The sequence below is a fragment of the Pleuronectes platessa genome, chromosome 13 (genome assembly GCF_947347685.1).
Source record: "Pleuronectes platessa chromosome 13, fPlePla1.1, whole genome shotgun sequence".
NCBI classification, from domain to species: domain Eukaryota; kingdom Metazoa; phylum Chordata; class Actinopteri; order Pleuronectiformes; family Pleuronectidae; genus Pleuronectes; species Pleuronectes platessa.
In genome coordinates this window covers 9,063,275-9,079,320 of record NC_070638.1, presented here as the reverse complement: position 1 = coordinate 9,079,320, position 16,046 = coordinate 9,063,275, and the positions used below count along the sequence as shown (strand labels likewise).

The window sequence follows — 16,046 nt, the reverse complement described above, 5'->3', positions numbered from 1 at the left end:
GGCTTAAAAGTCCTGTCCTTCAAATGTCAATATTGGTTCAATAAAATAAATGGATGGGTTCACCTAATGTGTCACTAACATTTTATTTTGGAGAAATAAAATAATCAGTATCAATAAACGTCACTGTTCTGTACGGATCTGTCCTGTGGAGTTTTCATTAGCTACTTAAGGTAGCAGTGGTACTGTTCTTCATCTTGGGTCTGGCCCTGTGAAAGTGAATATTTACAGGATTTACCTTGTACAGTCAAATTCTCAAAGTTTCAGACTCTGATCTTTCAGTTCGAGTCAGACAAAAATATGTTATCTTTTCTTTTTGATGACTAGATCTAAATCGGCAGTGCTTCTTCATACAGTATAACAAGCAAACCTTTCTTCAGATGCACCGACTGACACTTCAGTTAATCCTTCAGGCTACATTCTTCAGATATTTGCAGAGATTTAATATGTCGCCACACAAAATCTCATTACGGCCACATTGGGATAAGTGACCTTTTTCCATGTCTGTCCTCATTGTGTTGCTCAAAGTTAGTCTTTGAATCTAATCTAAAAAGAGTGAGAGCGCACAGATCTCGCTGTGCCGCAAAGCTGATTAACGCTGAGAGAAAGAATTTGTTGCAATCTTTCTTCTTATTATGTGCATATAAATGAATGCGGCCCTTGAATACAATGTCATAAACCCACCACCCTTCAGATTCATTCATACATTAACAGAGTATCCATTTAGTTTAATCTTGCGTCGGCGGCCTCACACAAGGATTTACCTTCTGATTATTTATATTTTTAATTATAAAACAATTTAACTCACATGGTCTGTCCCCGGCTGATGCAAGACAAGGAAACAAAGCTAATATGGCTTTGGCTGGCTTGCTCCATCAGTCCAACGCAGAGCCCTGATTACACGGTCACGTTTCCTGCGCCGCTGCCAGCTTTTAGGATTTCATTATTGAAATGCTCAGAGAAATATTTTGCAATCGTGTGCTCTGTAATCTCACATCTTAATAATCATCGGGTTACAAATCGGCCCCTCACAAGCACAGATTGTTTTCCCCCTGTTGAAATGCCCCCCCTGCTTTTTTTTTAATCAAACAAAAACAATTTCTCTTTGTGTTTATTTGTATTTTTTTTTTTTACATGAGGGCTTTACAGCCTTCGGAAAAGAACAAAAAAAAAGAAAGATTACAGGAAATATTCATTTTCAGAATAAACTTAAGCTGAAAAACACAGCAAAGGAAAGGCTCAATGGAAAACTTGATATCTCAGTTCAGACTATCACACCATTAAGAGAAGTCGCTCAGACGCTGAAATTCGGATGGGACAGAGGTTTGCACAGCCGGGCTTCCACCAGTGTAATATAGTCATATACTTACTGTCCTAATACACAATGAATTTTACACGCGTGTGGAAGATGTGAAGGTAAAAGATAAAACACAGGTAACAGAGATAAAGAAAAGCCACACTACCACATACACAAAAGAACCGTTTGACTTTTGTAACTATTCTGCTACAGTGAATTGAAACAAAGCAACACAAACATAATTGTAGAGTAACAAGAAAAATGTGACAACGGGATGTGGATTCAAACTCTAAAATTGTGAAGTTTTTCTTAAAGAAATAGTTTTTGGAAATACACTTATTTGCTCTTCTTTCAAACAATAAATATGGACCTACAAGAAAGTGAGCTCAGTTTAGCTCAAAATCTTGAAGCCGAGGGAAAGCAGCTTTAACCTTTTGTCCAAAAGTCAATATAAAAATGAAGTATCCTAACAGCACCACAACAACTCAGTAATTAATATGCTATACATCATCTGTTCAATGTGTAAATGAAATGTAAAAATTTGAATTTGTCCTATTACAAGTTTTGTTTGTGTGTAACGTCACAACTCCATGTAAAACCAAAAATCGATGGTTGGCATATTTTCATATTTACCTCTCGCTAGTTTTTACACTAGCTTCTCTTCCGGGTCTTTATAGTAAAATAAGCTAACTGTCGCCGCACAGACATGAGAGCGGCGTCCATCTAATCCATCTCTTGGTGAGAAACTCAAGGAGCCGATCTTATGAAATGTCAAACTTTTCCCTTAACATCGAGCAAACCTCTGTCCCTTTACTAACACACAAAAACACACAAGAATCCAGACTTAAGCAGAGGCTCACGCTACTGAATCACAGACTTCATGATATACATCGTCGGGCTAACTTCAACGTGGTGAGTGACTACTGACAGCTCCGACAACCTGTTTTATCAGCTATATAACATTTGCATCTCAGGAAACGGCGGAATGAAGTATTGATAGTGCAAGGTTGTAAGGTACATATATTAATATATTGTTTTAGATACTGTCCTATACGTAAAGTGCAAATCTCTGGATCAGATGAAACGTGTGAATGCAAGCATTTTTCTAATGTGGACTCACCGATCCAACCTGCCCATGCACGAATGAGCCCTTTACACTGGCTGCCATTTAGGTTACACCCCCCTCTGGTGACACATTCACATTACACATCGTCATCATCTCATTCCTTCAGCTCTAAGCTTTTTTCTAAAGTCTGATTATTTGAAGAAGCCAAAGACAAATATGTGGACTTGACCTCCATTATGAATGAATGTATACTTATAGACTTTGGGTGATTTCTGTAAAGTGCGTGCATTCCTTTTTTTTGTAATCCTCCTTTTTTCGTCTGTTGTGTGTTGACACATTTCCAAAGTGTGGGTCTGCAGGAGATCAATATGTGGAAGTCTTTGCTTACTGTTGCCACGGAAACATCGACTTTAATCTAACAGACTTCTAGCGACACCCTTTAACATTTTGGTCAATAATTAAGTTAACCTACTCGTCCATTTACACTATGATTAATCGGGAATGACGGGGAAATGGTGTCAGCTGAGGAGAAACACCACTGAGGCCGGCTCAAGTGGAAATGCAAAGTCATAAACCCCCTCCCCAATCACGCAGGTCAATCAAAAAGAAAATCCCATGTGCCCACCGTCAACGCAGGCTGCGACTTCGACACAATAAACACACACAAACACACAATCATGCAGGGTCGACTTGAAACAGTCTCTCACTGACTTGTGTAACTGATGTTTTTAAGACCAGCTTATTCTGACTTGGGGGACATGGAAGGCCAACGTTGGGTGAGTAAAATTGGTAATTTTCAAAGTGCAATACAACAGCCAACCTATTTAGAGGGCAGTTGTAGGGTTTGTGTGCGGGGTCGGAGGGGCCGTGTGTGATGTAAGCGTGGGGGAGGAGGGGGTGAAGAATCAGTTGGTCTCGTAGGTGGAGAGCAGGGCAGCATCCACAGGCTCCATGCAGGAGGGGCAGGTGAAGGATCTCATCAGCCAGTCGTCTATACAGTCCGTGTGGTAGATGTGCATACAGGGCAGGAACCGGATGGGGTCGCCGTATACAAAGTCCAGCATGCAGATCACACACCTGAGAAGAAAGGAAGTGAAGGGGTTAAACGCGTCCCATCCCAAATGTTCAACATTATTCTGAGTTTTTATATAACTTCACAGCTGTCAGTAGTAGCTGTATAAAAATAGACATTACAGCTATGAAGAACTGAAAAGTAGTCCTTTAAATAGATAATTAAACATCCGAAAGCTCAGAAACAATATTGATATTTCTCTGATTGATTGATTTAATGTTCTCTGGTTCCAGACTGTCAAAGTGTCAATTAGATGCCTTTCTGTTTAATGTAAACATGACAAAACAAATGTAAAAACTATAAAAAAACATCACACTATTTTGGGTTTCATCGTGTTAGAGACTAAAATATATATAATAAAAATGTATCTGAGCATTAATCTACCTGAATAGAACTGAAACTACTGGTTGCTTGTCCTCTGCCATTATACCCACATTACAAATATTGTTAATGGTATTAGGGCTGCAAGGGGTTAAACAATCTAGAGCAGCTACACAGGTTAAAAAGATACAATCTCTCTTTCCAAGAGCCCAAGACACCTTCAAATAACTTGGATTGTCAGAGATTCATGTTACAGAGACATTAGAATAAAAAAAGCAAAAAAATATCTTGTTAGTTTTGAGGGCTTAAGGGCTAGGGGCAACTTCACCACTAGATGTCAGTAAAATATACACACTGAACCTTTAATCCAATTCATTCTAAGGCAGTGTGTAATTCTGAGGAAAAGAGATGAACCTTTTTGGATTTAATTCATGTCCGGAAAGGATTTTAATTTAATTAGCCTGCTGTTGATTTAACAGCTGATCATTTCAGCACACAACTAATTATTACAGCTTTTCTTGCATGTATGCTGCACAACCATTTAACCCCAGTCTCAAACGCTTCTCCCCCTGTGGATGACCTCAGATTCAGTAATGGAATGTACTCACTCTCTGATCTTCTTCTCGGAGCCGTCTTTTCCTTTGTCATAAACGCCCTTCGGGAGGTGCTGGATGAGGCCAATGCGCTGAGCTATGCGAATCTGCTCCTCCTCTGTCAGCTGTGTGGCCAGACGGGCCTGGCTGGGTGTGGGGTGGTATATGGGAATGTGAGCCTGCTCCTGGTGACACACAGAGAAACAGCAACACAAAATGAACACGGTCATTATTCCAAATACCAGCTCACTTACACAGAGGTGGAGTGACAGATAGAAGCATCTGTCTGGTCTGAACAGCTGTTCTGTGACTATGACACAAAGCCACTGTTTGTTTAGGAAGACAACCTGCTGTATCTTAACATTTGGAGTCTTATCTTACAAGATCTCATTTGACAGTTTGTCCCATATGTGTCAGAAACGTGCATCAATAAGCTCGTACTTCAGCATGTGTGTGTTTACAGCTACTGACCTGGTACGGCGGAGGTGGTTCGAGGTCCGGGTCCATCCCGTCCCCGAAGCTCGCTCTGTCCGACTGGGACTCATGAAGCAGAGAGATGTCGTCCGATGTGGGAGACTTGAGACAGTTGCCCATGTCTTCGTGTCTCCGCTCCTGGCCGACGTCAACAAAACAAAAAACTAAAGCAACCTGATCTTGTTGTTGCTAAAGTTGCTCTCGTTGGCTAATGTTAGATTTGTCCTCGTACTACTCCAGAAACCATGAATGTAATATCAGAAGACACCAGATACATGGCTGTGAACCCGCTGCGTAAACGTTGAACGACAGAGCACAACATCCGCACTAGTTCCTCTCCATGTTGACACGGGGAAACAAAACAAAGAACTCCTTTGCTAACGACAGCTAGCAGCCGAGCTAGCTACTTTTTGTTGTCCTACTTCCGTGACGGGAATCAGTCATTACTTTGTCAGAAGCGTAATTCCGGCTAAATGTCCACTTTAACGGAGACAGTAGTTCATGGTCTGTGTGGTCTGACGGAGGAGCCGAGGCGACATGTCTTCCTTTTTAACTTCGTGAGTGGGAAGCCTCAGTTTGTCTCCTCGCTAGCTGCTCGCTCCTTCTTCACCCAGACGACATGTTATCGGTCCTTTGTATATGACGTCAGTGGGGTGAATATGCGCCGCTGATTGGATTATTTCGGTGACGTTGTTCCCAGACAGCACCGAGTCCCGCCCATGTTAATGACGACAACAACAAACGAATAACTGGTTTATAATCAATAGAGAACCAATTAGTCCATTGTTATGAACAATGGACTAATTATATACATATATATATGTATTATCTATGGATGTGCGATACATATAAATTTTTGTTAAAATTATTGCAATAACTACAATATGTTACTATTATGATTATTTTAGTTAAAGTCTTGGGGGACAAAACTCTGTTTTCTCTGCATGTCAGCACTGAACCATTTAGTCCCCAACAATTAAACAGACAAAAACATCACTTTAATTTTAGGAAAGAGCCATATCAGTGAGAAATTAAAGTAAATAAACACATTTATCCATTATTTTTGCTTTTGTTTGTTTGTGGGTGGTTGTGTGTTAACCCTTTGATACACAACATGGGTCAAACGTGATCTGTATTTATTTTCTGTGTTATTCTGAGTGTGTCTTTGCTATATTTTTTAAATAAATCTCATTCATTAAATATCTTGTTTGTGATTACCACATATCATTACTTTCCTTTTTCCTTACTCACTTTTGAACACTTTTACACATATGGGTAAAAAATGACCCATACATACATATTCGCCGCGGAACACCTGCCATACATTTCACACAGCTGCTTTTGCACATCTGATGCATGTAAAGTCTTATGTTACAATCCATTACTAGTGAGAAAGACAAATATGTATAATACTAACTACCTGTTGAGAGATTATTATGTAGCTAGCTAACCATAGCCAGATCAACAAATAAAACTCAAAACAGAAAAGTATATACTTAAGTATATACTTAATAGGCAGTTCTTGGTCTTGATTCTGAGTCTGAATTCTCTGATGCTGATATTCAGCTCTCCTAAATGAATAAGTCTCCATTGATTATATAGAATGTTAAATAGAAGAAATGTAATCAAGCCATTCAGTGTATACAGCTGTCAAATACCACAAATATCATTCTAATAATATAACTTTATAGACTGGATAGGGAAACAAATTCATTCAATAGCAGTGGCAACTTGAGGACACCTTTATTTGTATATACAGCTATTGTACACATAAAAACCCACAAATTATTTGCATTCCAGGAATTTATGATACAAGTCTCCATGTTTTTGGTTAAGTGAGTTTCACAGAATTGGCCCTCTTCAGGCAAACAAGACAAATACACAAATCTTAAAATGAACCTTTTTTCAACGATTCCCTTACCTTTAAAGCTCATCAACTGATGCTGTTTAATATATTTTTTTCCCCTAAATGTTACAAACAGCACAACTTCTCTGTACATTATTAGTAAGCAATAGAGTAATGTAGATTTGTGAAGCAAAATGTGTCATGGTGTGTCTACAGTGTTTCTACAGTCATCGTCCGGAATGGTTCATACAATATTCACAAGGAAGAAAAAAGGTAAAAATAGATGAGAGGTTGGACTGAAATGATGTAAAATGACAGAAAATTAAAGGTTAAATATAACTGTTTGAAATTTTATATTTTAAAGGTGCAGACTGGTAAAACAAAAGTAACAGGCTGTTTTGAAGGATGACGAGGAAACTTTAAAGGTATTCAGTTTGGCGGAGGCATGACTTAACAATAACACTGGGAGTAATAACAAATAAGTGTATTTTCTATGACTTGATTCTTATCTCACAAATTATTATGTTCAATACCATAAAGGAATAATGTAGGGGAGAATCAGGCAGTTTTACCCCCCTGCACATTCATTCACACTGTAAAAAAATCCAGCATTATTGAGTATTAGAATCCACATTGTCTGGTAAAGTATCCGATCGTCTCTGCGTGATGGCTTATCGTTTGATCTGGTCTACTAAATGGCAATGGTGGGATGATCACAAACTATTTACAAAACATATTATTTATAAGAAAATGTAGTTACATATTCACACACCCCACAGATAAATACTGTTCAGAGCAACACCGAATCATTTAGAGACATCTTCAGAAATGAAAATACCTTATATTGACACAAATAACAATTTGATCCATTTATTTTGTGTATTTTCTGCATCCCATGACTATTTCTGATGTGTTATTACTCTCTATCATCAAGTACAAGTCAGGATATAGACCTTATTTAATGTCAGTGTTCTGTGTGAATTAGCAACTACAGTTTCAGGAAGTATTGTTCCTCGTTGTTTTGGGTTCACATTTGACCAAACATCCAGAGGGCTCTTTGCCTCAATGCACGGATGCAGAAAGAGTCACATTGATCCTCACTCTGTACACTGATGCACAGCATCCTCCTCCAGCACCTCCACTGGGATTCTCCCCTCTCTTCCACACTGTGCCTCCCGTCCCTAGCACCTGTCGTCCTCCTCTGTGTCACTGAGAGGATCACAGCCCGCAACCGAGGCCGTCTGAGCCAAACGCTTCCGAAAGTGTCCGTTGGGGACCTGCCAGCCAGTCCGCAAACGCGGGCGGGCCGAGCTGATGGTGTTTGAGCGTCCCAGGCTGCAGGCCACAGCGGCCTCGAAGGTCAAGGTCTCCATGGGACCAGAGGGGTCAGGGCTGTGGTCCCCCTCTTGTGAGGCCAGGAATGGCTCTGAGGGGTAGCGTCGAGGCGGGGACGGTTGTTGGCCGGATTCGGCCCGCCCTGCTCCTGCCACCCCCTTTTTGGCCTCCCTGGTGGGCTTGCCTCGCCTCATGGTCTCTGGGCTGCCCTGTTCGTCCTCATCCTCACCGACAGAGGCTTGTGTGCGAGACACGAGCGGGGAGTAGGAGATGTGAGGGCGGGACCGGGTCGGGGTTTGCGATAATGGTCGTCGGCCACTGGGGGTGCTGGACTCTGAGGTGGAGGGCACTGGACTGTCTGAGCTGTTTCCCTGAGGATAAGAGGCACTTGGATTGAATTATGTCCCAACATGAACTCCATGACAAAAGTCTGCTCACAGTAAGAGTACTTTGTCTCGTTTATCTTCTCCATGAGGATTAGATCTGGTCTAAGTATGTCACAAGGGAAATCGTGCTGTAATTATTCAACTGAAAAGCTCATTACTTAGCTTGAAGATTATTTTTAAATCAACATATTCTACATATCTGGTATCAGTTTGAACCTGTTATCTTAAAGGACGATGTCTAAAATTTATCATTCTTGATTGTGTTCACAAGAATGTGTTTACAGAGTAACAGAATAATGACATCACAGTGACAGAGAGTCAATGATTTAGAGCCACAGTGACTTTTTGCCAAGATGCAGATCACTATAAGTGGATGATTCAGTCAAATGAGTCAAAATGAGTGTTTAACAGAAGAGGAAAGACCGCCAATGTGTTTTCAAATTTGTGAACATGGCAGCTGAGTAAGGAAGACATGTCAGCTTAATTTCCACATCCTAGGAAAAGGGCCACGTGTGAAAAGGTAAATTGTAAATTTTTAAGTCAAGTGAGAGACACAGAGTAACTGGAGCTCAGTGCTATGAGACGCTGTCGTTCCTGTGCAGGTCCCTGAATCCCTGGGCCGACCTGAGTGTTTCTGACCTACCTGTTTATCTTGGACGTGTGCTCGCTCCACACTGGAAGAGCACGAGGGCTGCTGGCTCCTTTCCTCTGAGTTACAGCGAGACGTGTCTGGTGAGAGGAGGTGGCAGCGCTCCTTAGAGCGGCCACGCTCCCTGTCAGCCTGCTGCTTGTGATCTGACCGGGAGACTAGTGGACAGCACAAGACAACAGAATAAAATAAGAGGTGAGTGTAAAGAATGTAGGTGGAAGCCCAGTGTGACTTGGGGTTAAACTGTGAGCTGTTGTGATGATATCAGATGAGCAGACTAACCGGCAGCCTTGTAGCTTTTGTGACGAGGTCGATACAGTCGCTCTGGACTTTTCTCGTCCTGCCAGAGACCGTTGACCCGCTGATCCCCAATAGTGGACACCGAACGCTTCATGGACCCACCGGCAACCTCCATGTCCTTGTATGTGAAAACACACGTGCAAAAATACAAGCACAGCGTAGAACTCTGTAAACATTATACATACTTATTTAAAAATTCCTATTCAATTCAGAAACTGTGTTTGCAATTCATTTACATGCGTAACTCATTAGTCTTTCCTGTATTCTGGAGATGAAATGAAGAGGTTGAGGTCAAAAGGCAAGGCATCGGCATTCAAGTATCACACCCCATTCTCACAATTCAGCCTAATCACACTCCGAACGCACCAAAGGACAAACCAAATCTCTACTGATGTAACTCTGTCGTGCACGTAAGGAAAGAGGTACAGCGGCATCAGAGCCCATGCAGCCACTGAACTCCCCGAGGTCCAGCCCAGAGGCCGTGTCGTGGAAGATGTGTGTACCTGCAACTCTACAGCCAGACGAGGCATGGAAGAGGCCCGCACACACAGGCCCCTCCCTACTGGAAGCTCCAGAGGGGCTTCAATCCCCCCACTCCACTCGCCCACCTAGGTGAGCACAGAAACAAGAGAGGAGGGCAAGGAGAGACAGAGCACCAGTCAGGCTCGTCCCCACCAGGACCGCCTCTGCATCCAAGGCAGGTGAGAGGGGGGGGCAGCCAAGCCAGTTCAGTACTGAGGGCTCATCTATCATTGCCATCACCATCGCCATCCAATCAAAAGCCATTCCAGCCAAAACAACGGACAGGTCGACGACTAGCAACAGAGATAACTTCACCTCCAGGAAGGAGAGAAACAGAGTGAGGTTGTGAACGAGGAGGAAGAGCGAGAAGAGACGATAAACAAAACAAAGAAAAGATGGGATCCACATCTCAGCTACATGTATTCATGCATATTCAGGTCTTCATCGCTAAGCAAACAGAGCCAGACAACATCTCTCCAGGGGTCAAACACATTCCTCTGCACACCAACATGTGGGGATTTCAGAGCAAAGTCGCGTCATTCATCTAGCAGGCAAAGGGGACCAGTAAATAAAACCAGACACAGCAAAACATCAACAGTGTGACAGTCCGCCCCAACTAATCCGACCTCCAAGGGACTAAAACGTAACCAAAGACAGGAGCACAGAGAGTCAGCGGTGCCGTGCTCTGCAAGGCACTGGAAGAAAAGTCACAGCAGTGTCAGAAAGGTTCACATTTTCTACGGTTTAATGTTTGAGTGGTTCCCAACGTGAGAGAAGAAGAAGTACCACACAATAATTTCGATCCATAAATTCTCATCAAAAGAAAGAAGGAAGACAGGGAAACTGTTTCCTTAAGAGTTAAAACTCATAATTTAGTAATTATAACTGCTCACAACCATGGATAAATTACTGAGGTGCTCCTGAGCTTCTGTTTGAAAGGAAAATTCAACTTCTAAATTCTGTGGCTCCTAATCTGGATCTAAGTCTTTGAATATTCAGTATCTGATAATCAAACCCAAACCAACAGGAATTTTCCCATTCATATTACAGCTGAATAGCAGACTGAGGCTACAGGAATGGGATTGAGATGCATTAAATATGAGTGAAGCACTTTATATGAAAACAAGAGAGTGGCTCTGCTTCATAAAACCACATAACATTTTACTGAATTCATTTTATCGATTTTATTCTATTACACGTTGTTTTTAATGGTCGTAAACGAAAAGGTTTGGAGCCACTGCTCTAAATCATGGTTATGGTATCAATGTTGTTTACTAATGTTCACCCTCTTCCTTACCAGAGGTTGCTGTTGACTTGCGTCAGTGTCGGAGCTTATCGGCCGCAAAAACAGTTCCTGGGGGGAGATCGGGCTCAACGCCAGGAAGCCTCCTCTGGTCCTGTAACGGGACGGAGCACAAGAATAAGCAAACGCAAACAGAGCTACACAAAGTCTTTTACACACATTCGCAGACTCACAGGGCAGAACCAGCGCTGTGGGCCATCATCGGCAGAGGCTGGGTGCTGGAGAGGATGTCCCCTGGCAGGGCGGCGGCATCCAGACACTTGAACATCAAGCTACTCTTCTGTAATCAGAGACAGAAATACGAAAAGGTCACATACAAGTCGGCCGATTTCACACCAGTTTCATTTTCAAGTGATTCAGGCCACATTTAGGAATTTGAGCAGTGCAAGAAATATCTGATAAAACAAAGAGCAAAGATTTGATATGAATCTCATTTCAGGAGCTTCTGGATATTTTCATTCCTCCCACCTCTATGTGTGGTCACTATGGAGCCCAGAGGAAAGGTTGTGCGTCTATATGTTTGTCTCTTTCAATAAGTAACTAAATGTAGAAAAAACCTAACATTACAAAACTGGCATGGCACAAGGTCGAGTTCATACATGCTAATTTAATTGTGTTTAAATAGGGCATTTCCAGTCTTATCGACCACCGACCTTGTAAGAGCCACCAGGCTACATCTGCCAAGGCCGGACCAAAATGTTGAAAAATTGCAAAAGTCCCTTAATCTTTACCCACACCAACGCTGAATGGATGTAAAACATGATCTCCAGTGTCAGAAAGTTGATCATGAGCTGACCTGAGCCTCCAGTTGTTGCCTGAGCTTCTTGGCTTTGTTCTGTTTGAAATAGTCCATGATCATCATCGAGGCGTAGATCTTCCCCACGGTCATGTCGCTATCTGTGAGGGCAGACACACTCAAATTAACTGTCAGCTTTTCCCCCTCAACATTCACACTGACTTTTCCTTCTGTTGTTCCACTCAGACCTTTGTTGATTGGTACCAGGAGGTCTAAGTTCTTCTGGGGAAGATATGGCCAAATAATGCTGATCTCTTTCTGCAGCTCAGAGTCCAGGGCCACACGGTCCTCGCCACCTTCGACATTCGCAATCAGGCAAAACAGACTGATGTTATACTGATGCCGTGAAAGGGGAAAACAATATTCTGCAAATCATAAAAATGATGAGGAGCTGCTGTCCCAAATGCGAAGATAAAATCCATTACATGCACCCTGACCTCGGGCGATCTTGATGTCTAGAGCCGTGCGGATGAGAGACATCAGGGTGGAGGTGAAGTGGACGGACATGTCCTCGTCCACGGGCATGTTCATCAACACCAACCGCTGATGGAGAAGAAGACAGGAGCAAATTCAATCAGAAGCTATTTCTACTTTGAATCGCATCAAGGTCAACTTTTACTACAGTTCATTGTGTATTCATATTACACGAATAGGATTTTACTTGAGTTTTCAGTTTTTGAGATGATCACCCTGTCAGTACCTTGTATGCGATCTTAGCAGGACATTTTTTTCCCAGGCCCAGAGGTGGAGACATGTGTGTTAACATCTCGTACATGGCCGTGTAGTGGATACGACCGCTTCGGAAGAAAACAGAAGCAAGAGGTGGGAGGTTAATGAAAGTAAGTATAAACATTATTCATAATACAGGTAGGTTACATTTCATGGTCGTATAATTCTTGTTTGGCATTTGTAACACAGTGTTTAATTATTCAATATTTCACTATATCATTTTATTTATTTACCAAAAACCTATTCTATATCATTCTTGTCAATCTTCATATGTCTTTGAATGAAAACTAGCTTGTTTTATGTTTACTCATTAGAATTTAAGGTATTTCACAACCTTTGGCTGCCCTCTGCTGGAGGAAGGTAGAACATTGATCATCTCTGTTTAAAACCAAATAAAACTGAACATTTAAAAAAGCAGCAGTAATATAAATGAAGTCTCACCACGCCAGACGATCATATTCCCCCCAGACGCGGACAAACTCGTCCAGGTGATGGGGGCCGAGGATCGAGGAGTCTCGAGTCAGGTACTCGAAGTTATCCATGATCACGGCCACGAACAGATTCAGCATCTAAAGAGGAAACATCGAAAAGGGGCTTGAGGAGGAAACCCCAGCAGAAATGGAAGCTGCAGGAATATCACTGGATTTTGTTTGAGGACGGACCAGGAAGGAGCTGAAGAAGATGAAGGAGACAAAGTAGCAGTAAGCGAAGTCGGTCCCGCAGCCTCCCTCGTGGTCTGGGGACAAGGTGAGGGGGGAGATGGAGGGGTCAGGCTCACACTCCTGACCTGACAGACAGGAGAGCATGATCTCCTGCCACGACTCTCCTGTCGCACTCCTGGTGGTTTACGGATTAAAAACAATATGAGATAAAAAAAAAAAAATAGCCACAAAAGATTATTACTTTGAATGAACGTTAAATGTCCATCCGGCTGTAAACATATCTCTGATGAAACCACCTGAACAGAAGCATCAACGCGCTGAAGAACGTCTTGAAGTTGTTGTGCTGATTGATGTGACTCTCATCATTCAGCTTGATGTTTCCAAACACCTGCAGAAAACAGGAACAACTATTAATCTAGTCTGTTTTATTAGATCCTCATTAGCTTCCACCATAGCAATCGCAACATTTTCTGGGGTCCACATATGAAAATTAATAACTTTCATAACTTTCCTCACAGCAAGTTCAGGGATCAGTAAACTAGGAATTACTTAAATGTGTCCTTTACTGAAGCAGGAATAGTCAATGGATGTTGGACATATAATTGGCTCCTCAGTGTTAATTGTGCCCCCCCCCCCCCGCCCATTTAGATAAATCACAGATTCGTACCCTGAGCAAAGGTAAAAATTAAAAACAACCAAAGTATAAATATATAAGAGCCACATAAGTTTGTCATGTCATTTCTAACATTAAGGAGTTTCCAATCATCATTAGTGAAAGAATACCTGCATTCCAATGATGGCATATATGAAGAAAAGCATCGCAATGAGGAGACACACATACGGAAGAGCCTGTGGGCAGAAGAGACAGCAGAGAGAACTGGTTAAAAATGATATATTCTCTTACATTGCCTGAAATATTCATAATAATCATGTGTCCGACCTTAAACGACTGCACGAACGTCCACAGCAGAATGCGGATCGTGTAACCTTGTCTCAGCAGCTTGATCAACCTGGCCGCTCGGAAAAGCTTCAGGAAGCTCATGTTGATTGTGTTCACCGACTGGGACGCACATGGTTGGAGAGAGGGTGACGCAAAGGAGAGAGAGAGAGAGAGAGAGAGTGGCAGACAGAGGGGAGAGACAGCATGTAAAACACAGATGGCGGAATTCATCACAACATGACTTTAGTTGTGTCTGGAGGCCGGGATCATAACACTCGTGGAAACTGGAGGGAAGAATACTGCATCCAGAACCCGCTGTTTGAGTCTTCTCTCTATTTTAGCTCCACAACAGTGTGAAAAACGACCGGCGTCTTGGCAGAATTTTACCTGTAAATCCACAATTATCTCGGTGATGCTGCCAAGAACGGTGATGAAGTCAAAAATATTCCAAGTATCTCGAAAGTAGTTCTGCGGGAAAAGAAGAATCACGTACAGGTTCCTCACTAGTTCATCCAGATGAGATCTAAATTGATAATTTTTAAATTGTTTGTGTCATAATACTCACCACTAAACCGAATGCCAGGATCTTGAGGACACACTCCATGGAGAACAGGACAGTGAACGCTGTGTTCAGGTGTTTCAGGACCATATCATACGCTGCCGGGGCTGAGTGGTACTGAAGAGAAACAAAAATAAACAATCTGATATTTAATAACACATTAATAACATCACTGATACTGGCCTATCTAAATGTATCAGTCACATTTAGCTGGATGTGATAACTTCCCCTACGCACTACAACACATTTAAAAACAATCTTAGTCCAATAACAATACATTTAGTACATTGAACATTACTTCTGATTTATTTCTGATCTTCCTTTATAGAAGTTTATTGAATTTGTATTGTTCAAAAAGCTGTTTGGTTTCAATTGATTTCATTCTGATGTGAAAATATCTACTTTTCATTGCCTTGTAAGTATTTTTGTGAAAGTTCAGTCATCAAAATACCAACAAAGAATCATAAAAATATGTATTTGATCAAATATTAATAATGATACATTATGCTAAAATAACATGGTAATATGTGTTCCTGAGGTCTATGTATAATTACTTCTACTTGAATTACCATGAACAGAAGAAAATAAATATTAATAAAAAGTAGATTGTCATTGTCTGTGGTGATTCATCAGTGTTAGTGCTATAAAATGAAAATATGCTAAACACAAGGTTGCTCCTCTGCTGTAAAAGAGCCAATCAGTTGTTCACCTTCATCATGAGGACCACAGTGTTGAGGGCGATCATGACGAGCACCGTGTACTCAAACGAGGGCGACGCCACGAAGTGCCACAGCCGGTACTGGAAGGTTTGTCTGTTCTGGGGCATGTAGCGGGTCATCGGCTTGGCGCTGATGGCAAAGTCGATGCAGGCCCTCTGAAGGGGAGAAATGTAACACAACAGGCACACAGAGGATGATCCTTGATCCATGTGTGTGTTTTGTGTTTATGTGTGTTGGAGTGTCACTGCTCCGCACCTCGTTCTTCTCCAGACTGCACTCCTGGATCATCTTGTCACCCTGCTCCTGGAAGGTGATGATGATCAGAGCCACGAAGATGTTGACAAAGAAGAACGGGAAGACTACGAAGTAAACCACGTAGAAGACTGACATCTCCATTCGATTCCCGCGACTCGGCCCCATGTTCTCCTCTGTCACGTCAGTCGAGTGCTGCAGGACCCTACAGATGGAGAGAAAACTCTT

At 42.0% G+C, this 16,046-nt stretch overlaps 2 protein-coding genes across 2 annotated transcripts in view; both read right to left on the bottom strand.

Annotated features, from left to right (window-relative positions):
- Nucleotides 1-1,094: 1,094 nt before the first annotated feature.
- On the bottom strand, nt 1,095-5,465 carry LOC128454734 (RING finger protein 11). Its single transcript, XM_053438246.1, has 3 exons — nt 4,818-5,465; nt 4,362-4,531; nt 1,095-3,437 (listed from the first exon to the last, which is right to left on the bottom strand). The coding sequence occupies exons 1-3, from the start codon at nt 4,938-4,940 to the stop codon at nt 3,266-3,268; spliced, it is 465 nt and encodes a 154-aa protein (XP_053294221.1). The 5' UTR covers nt 4,941-5,465; the 3' UTR covers nt 1,095-3,265.
- A 1,696-nt stretch (nt 5,466-7,161) lies between these two features.
- The window catches only part of cacna1eb (calcium channel, voltage-dependent, R type, alpha 1E subunit b), a 44,614-nt gene continuing 35,729 nt past the window's right edge, over nt 7,162-16,046 (bottom strand). Inside the window, exons 30-48 of the mRNA XM_053437748.1 lie at nt 15,822-16,023; nt 15,557-15,721; nt 14,854-14,964; nt 14,676-14,756; nt 14,289-14,408; nt 14,132-14,197; nt 13,645-13,736; nt 13,349-13,523; nt 13,128-13,255; nt 12,658-12,754; nt 12,395-12,500; nt 12,146-12,253; nt 11,958-12,058; nt 11,335-11,441; nt 11,156-11,255; nt 9,840-9,944; nt 9,319-9,454; nt 9,031-9,194; nt 7,162-8,372 (exon numbers count right to left, since the gene is read on the bottom strand). Of these exons, the coding sequence (XP_053293723.1) occupies nt 7,848-8,372; nt 9,031-9,194; nt 9,319-9,454; nt 9,840-9,944; nt 11,156-11,255; nt 11,335-11,441; nt 11,958-12,058; nt 12,146-12,253; nt 12,395-12,500; nt 12,658-12,754; nt 13,128-13,255; nt 13,349-13,523; nt 13,645-13,736; nt 14,132-14,197; nt 14,289-14,408; nt 14,676-14,756; nt 14,854-14,964; nt 15,557-15,721; nt 15,822-16,023 (2,689 nt within the window). The 3' untranslated portion in view covers nt 7,162-7,847. The remainder of the gene's footprint in view (nt 8,373-9,030; nt 9,195-9,318; nt 9,455-9,839; nt 9,945-11,155; nt 11,256-11,334; nt 11,442-11,957; nt 12,059-12,145; nt 12,254-12,394; nt 12,501-12,657; nt 12,755-13,127; nt 13,256-13,348; nt 13,524-13,644; nt 13,737-14,131; nt 14,198-14,288; nt 14,409-14,675; nt 14,757-14,853; nt 14,965-15,556; nt 15,722-15,821; nt 16,024-16,046) is intronic.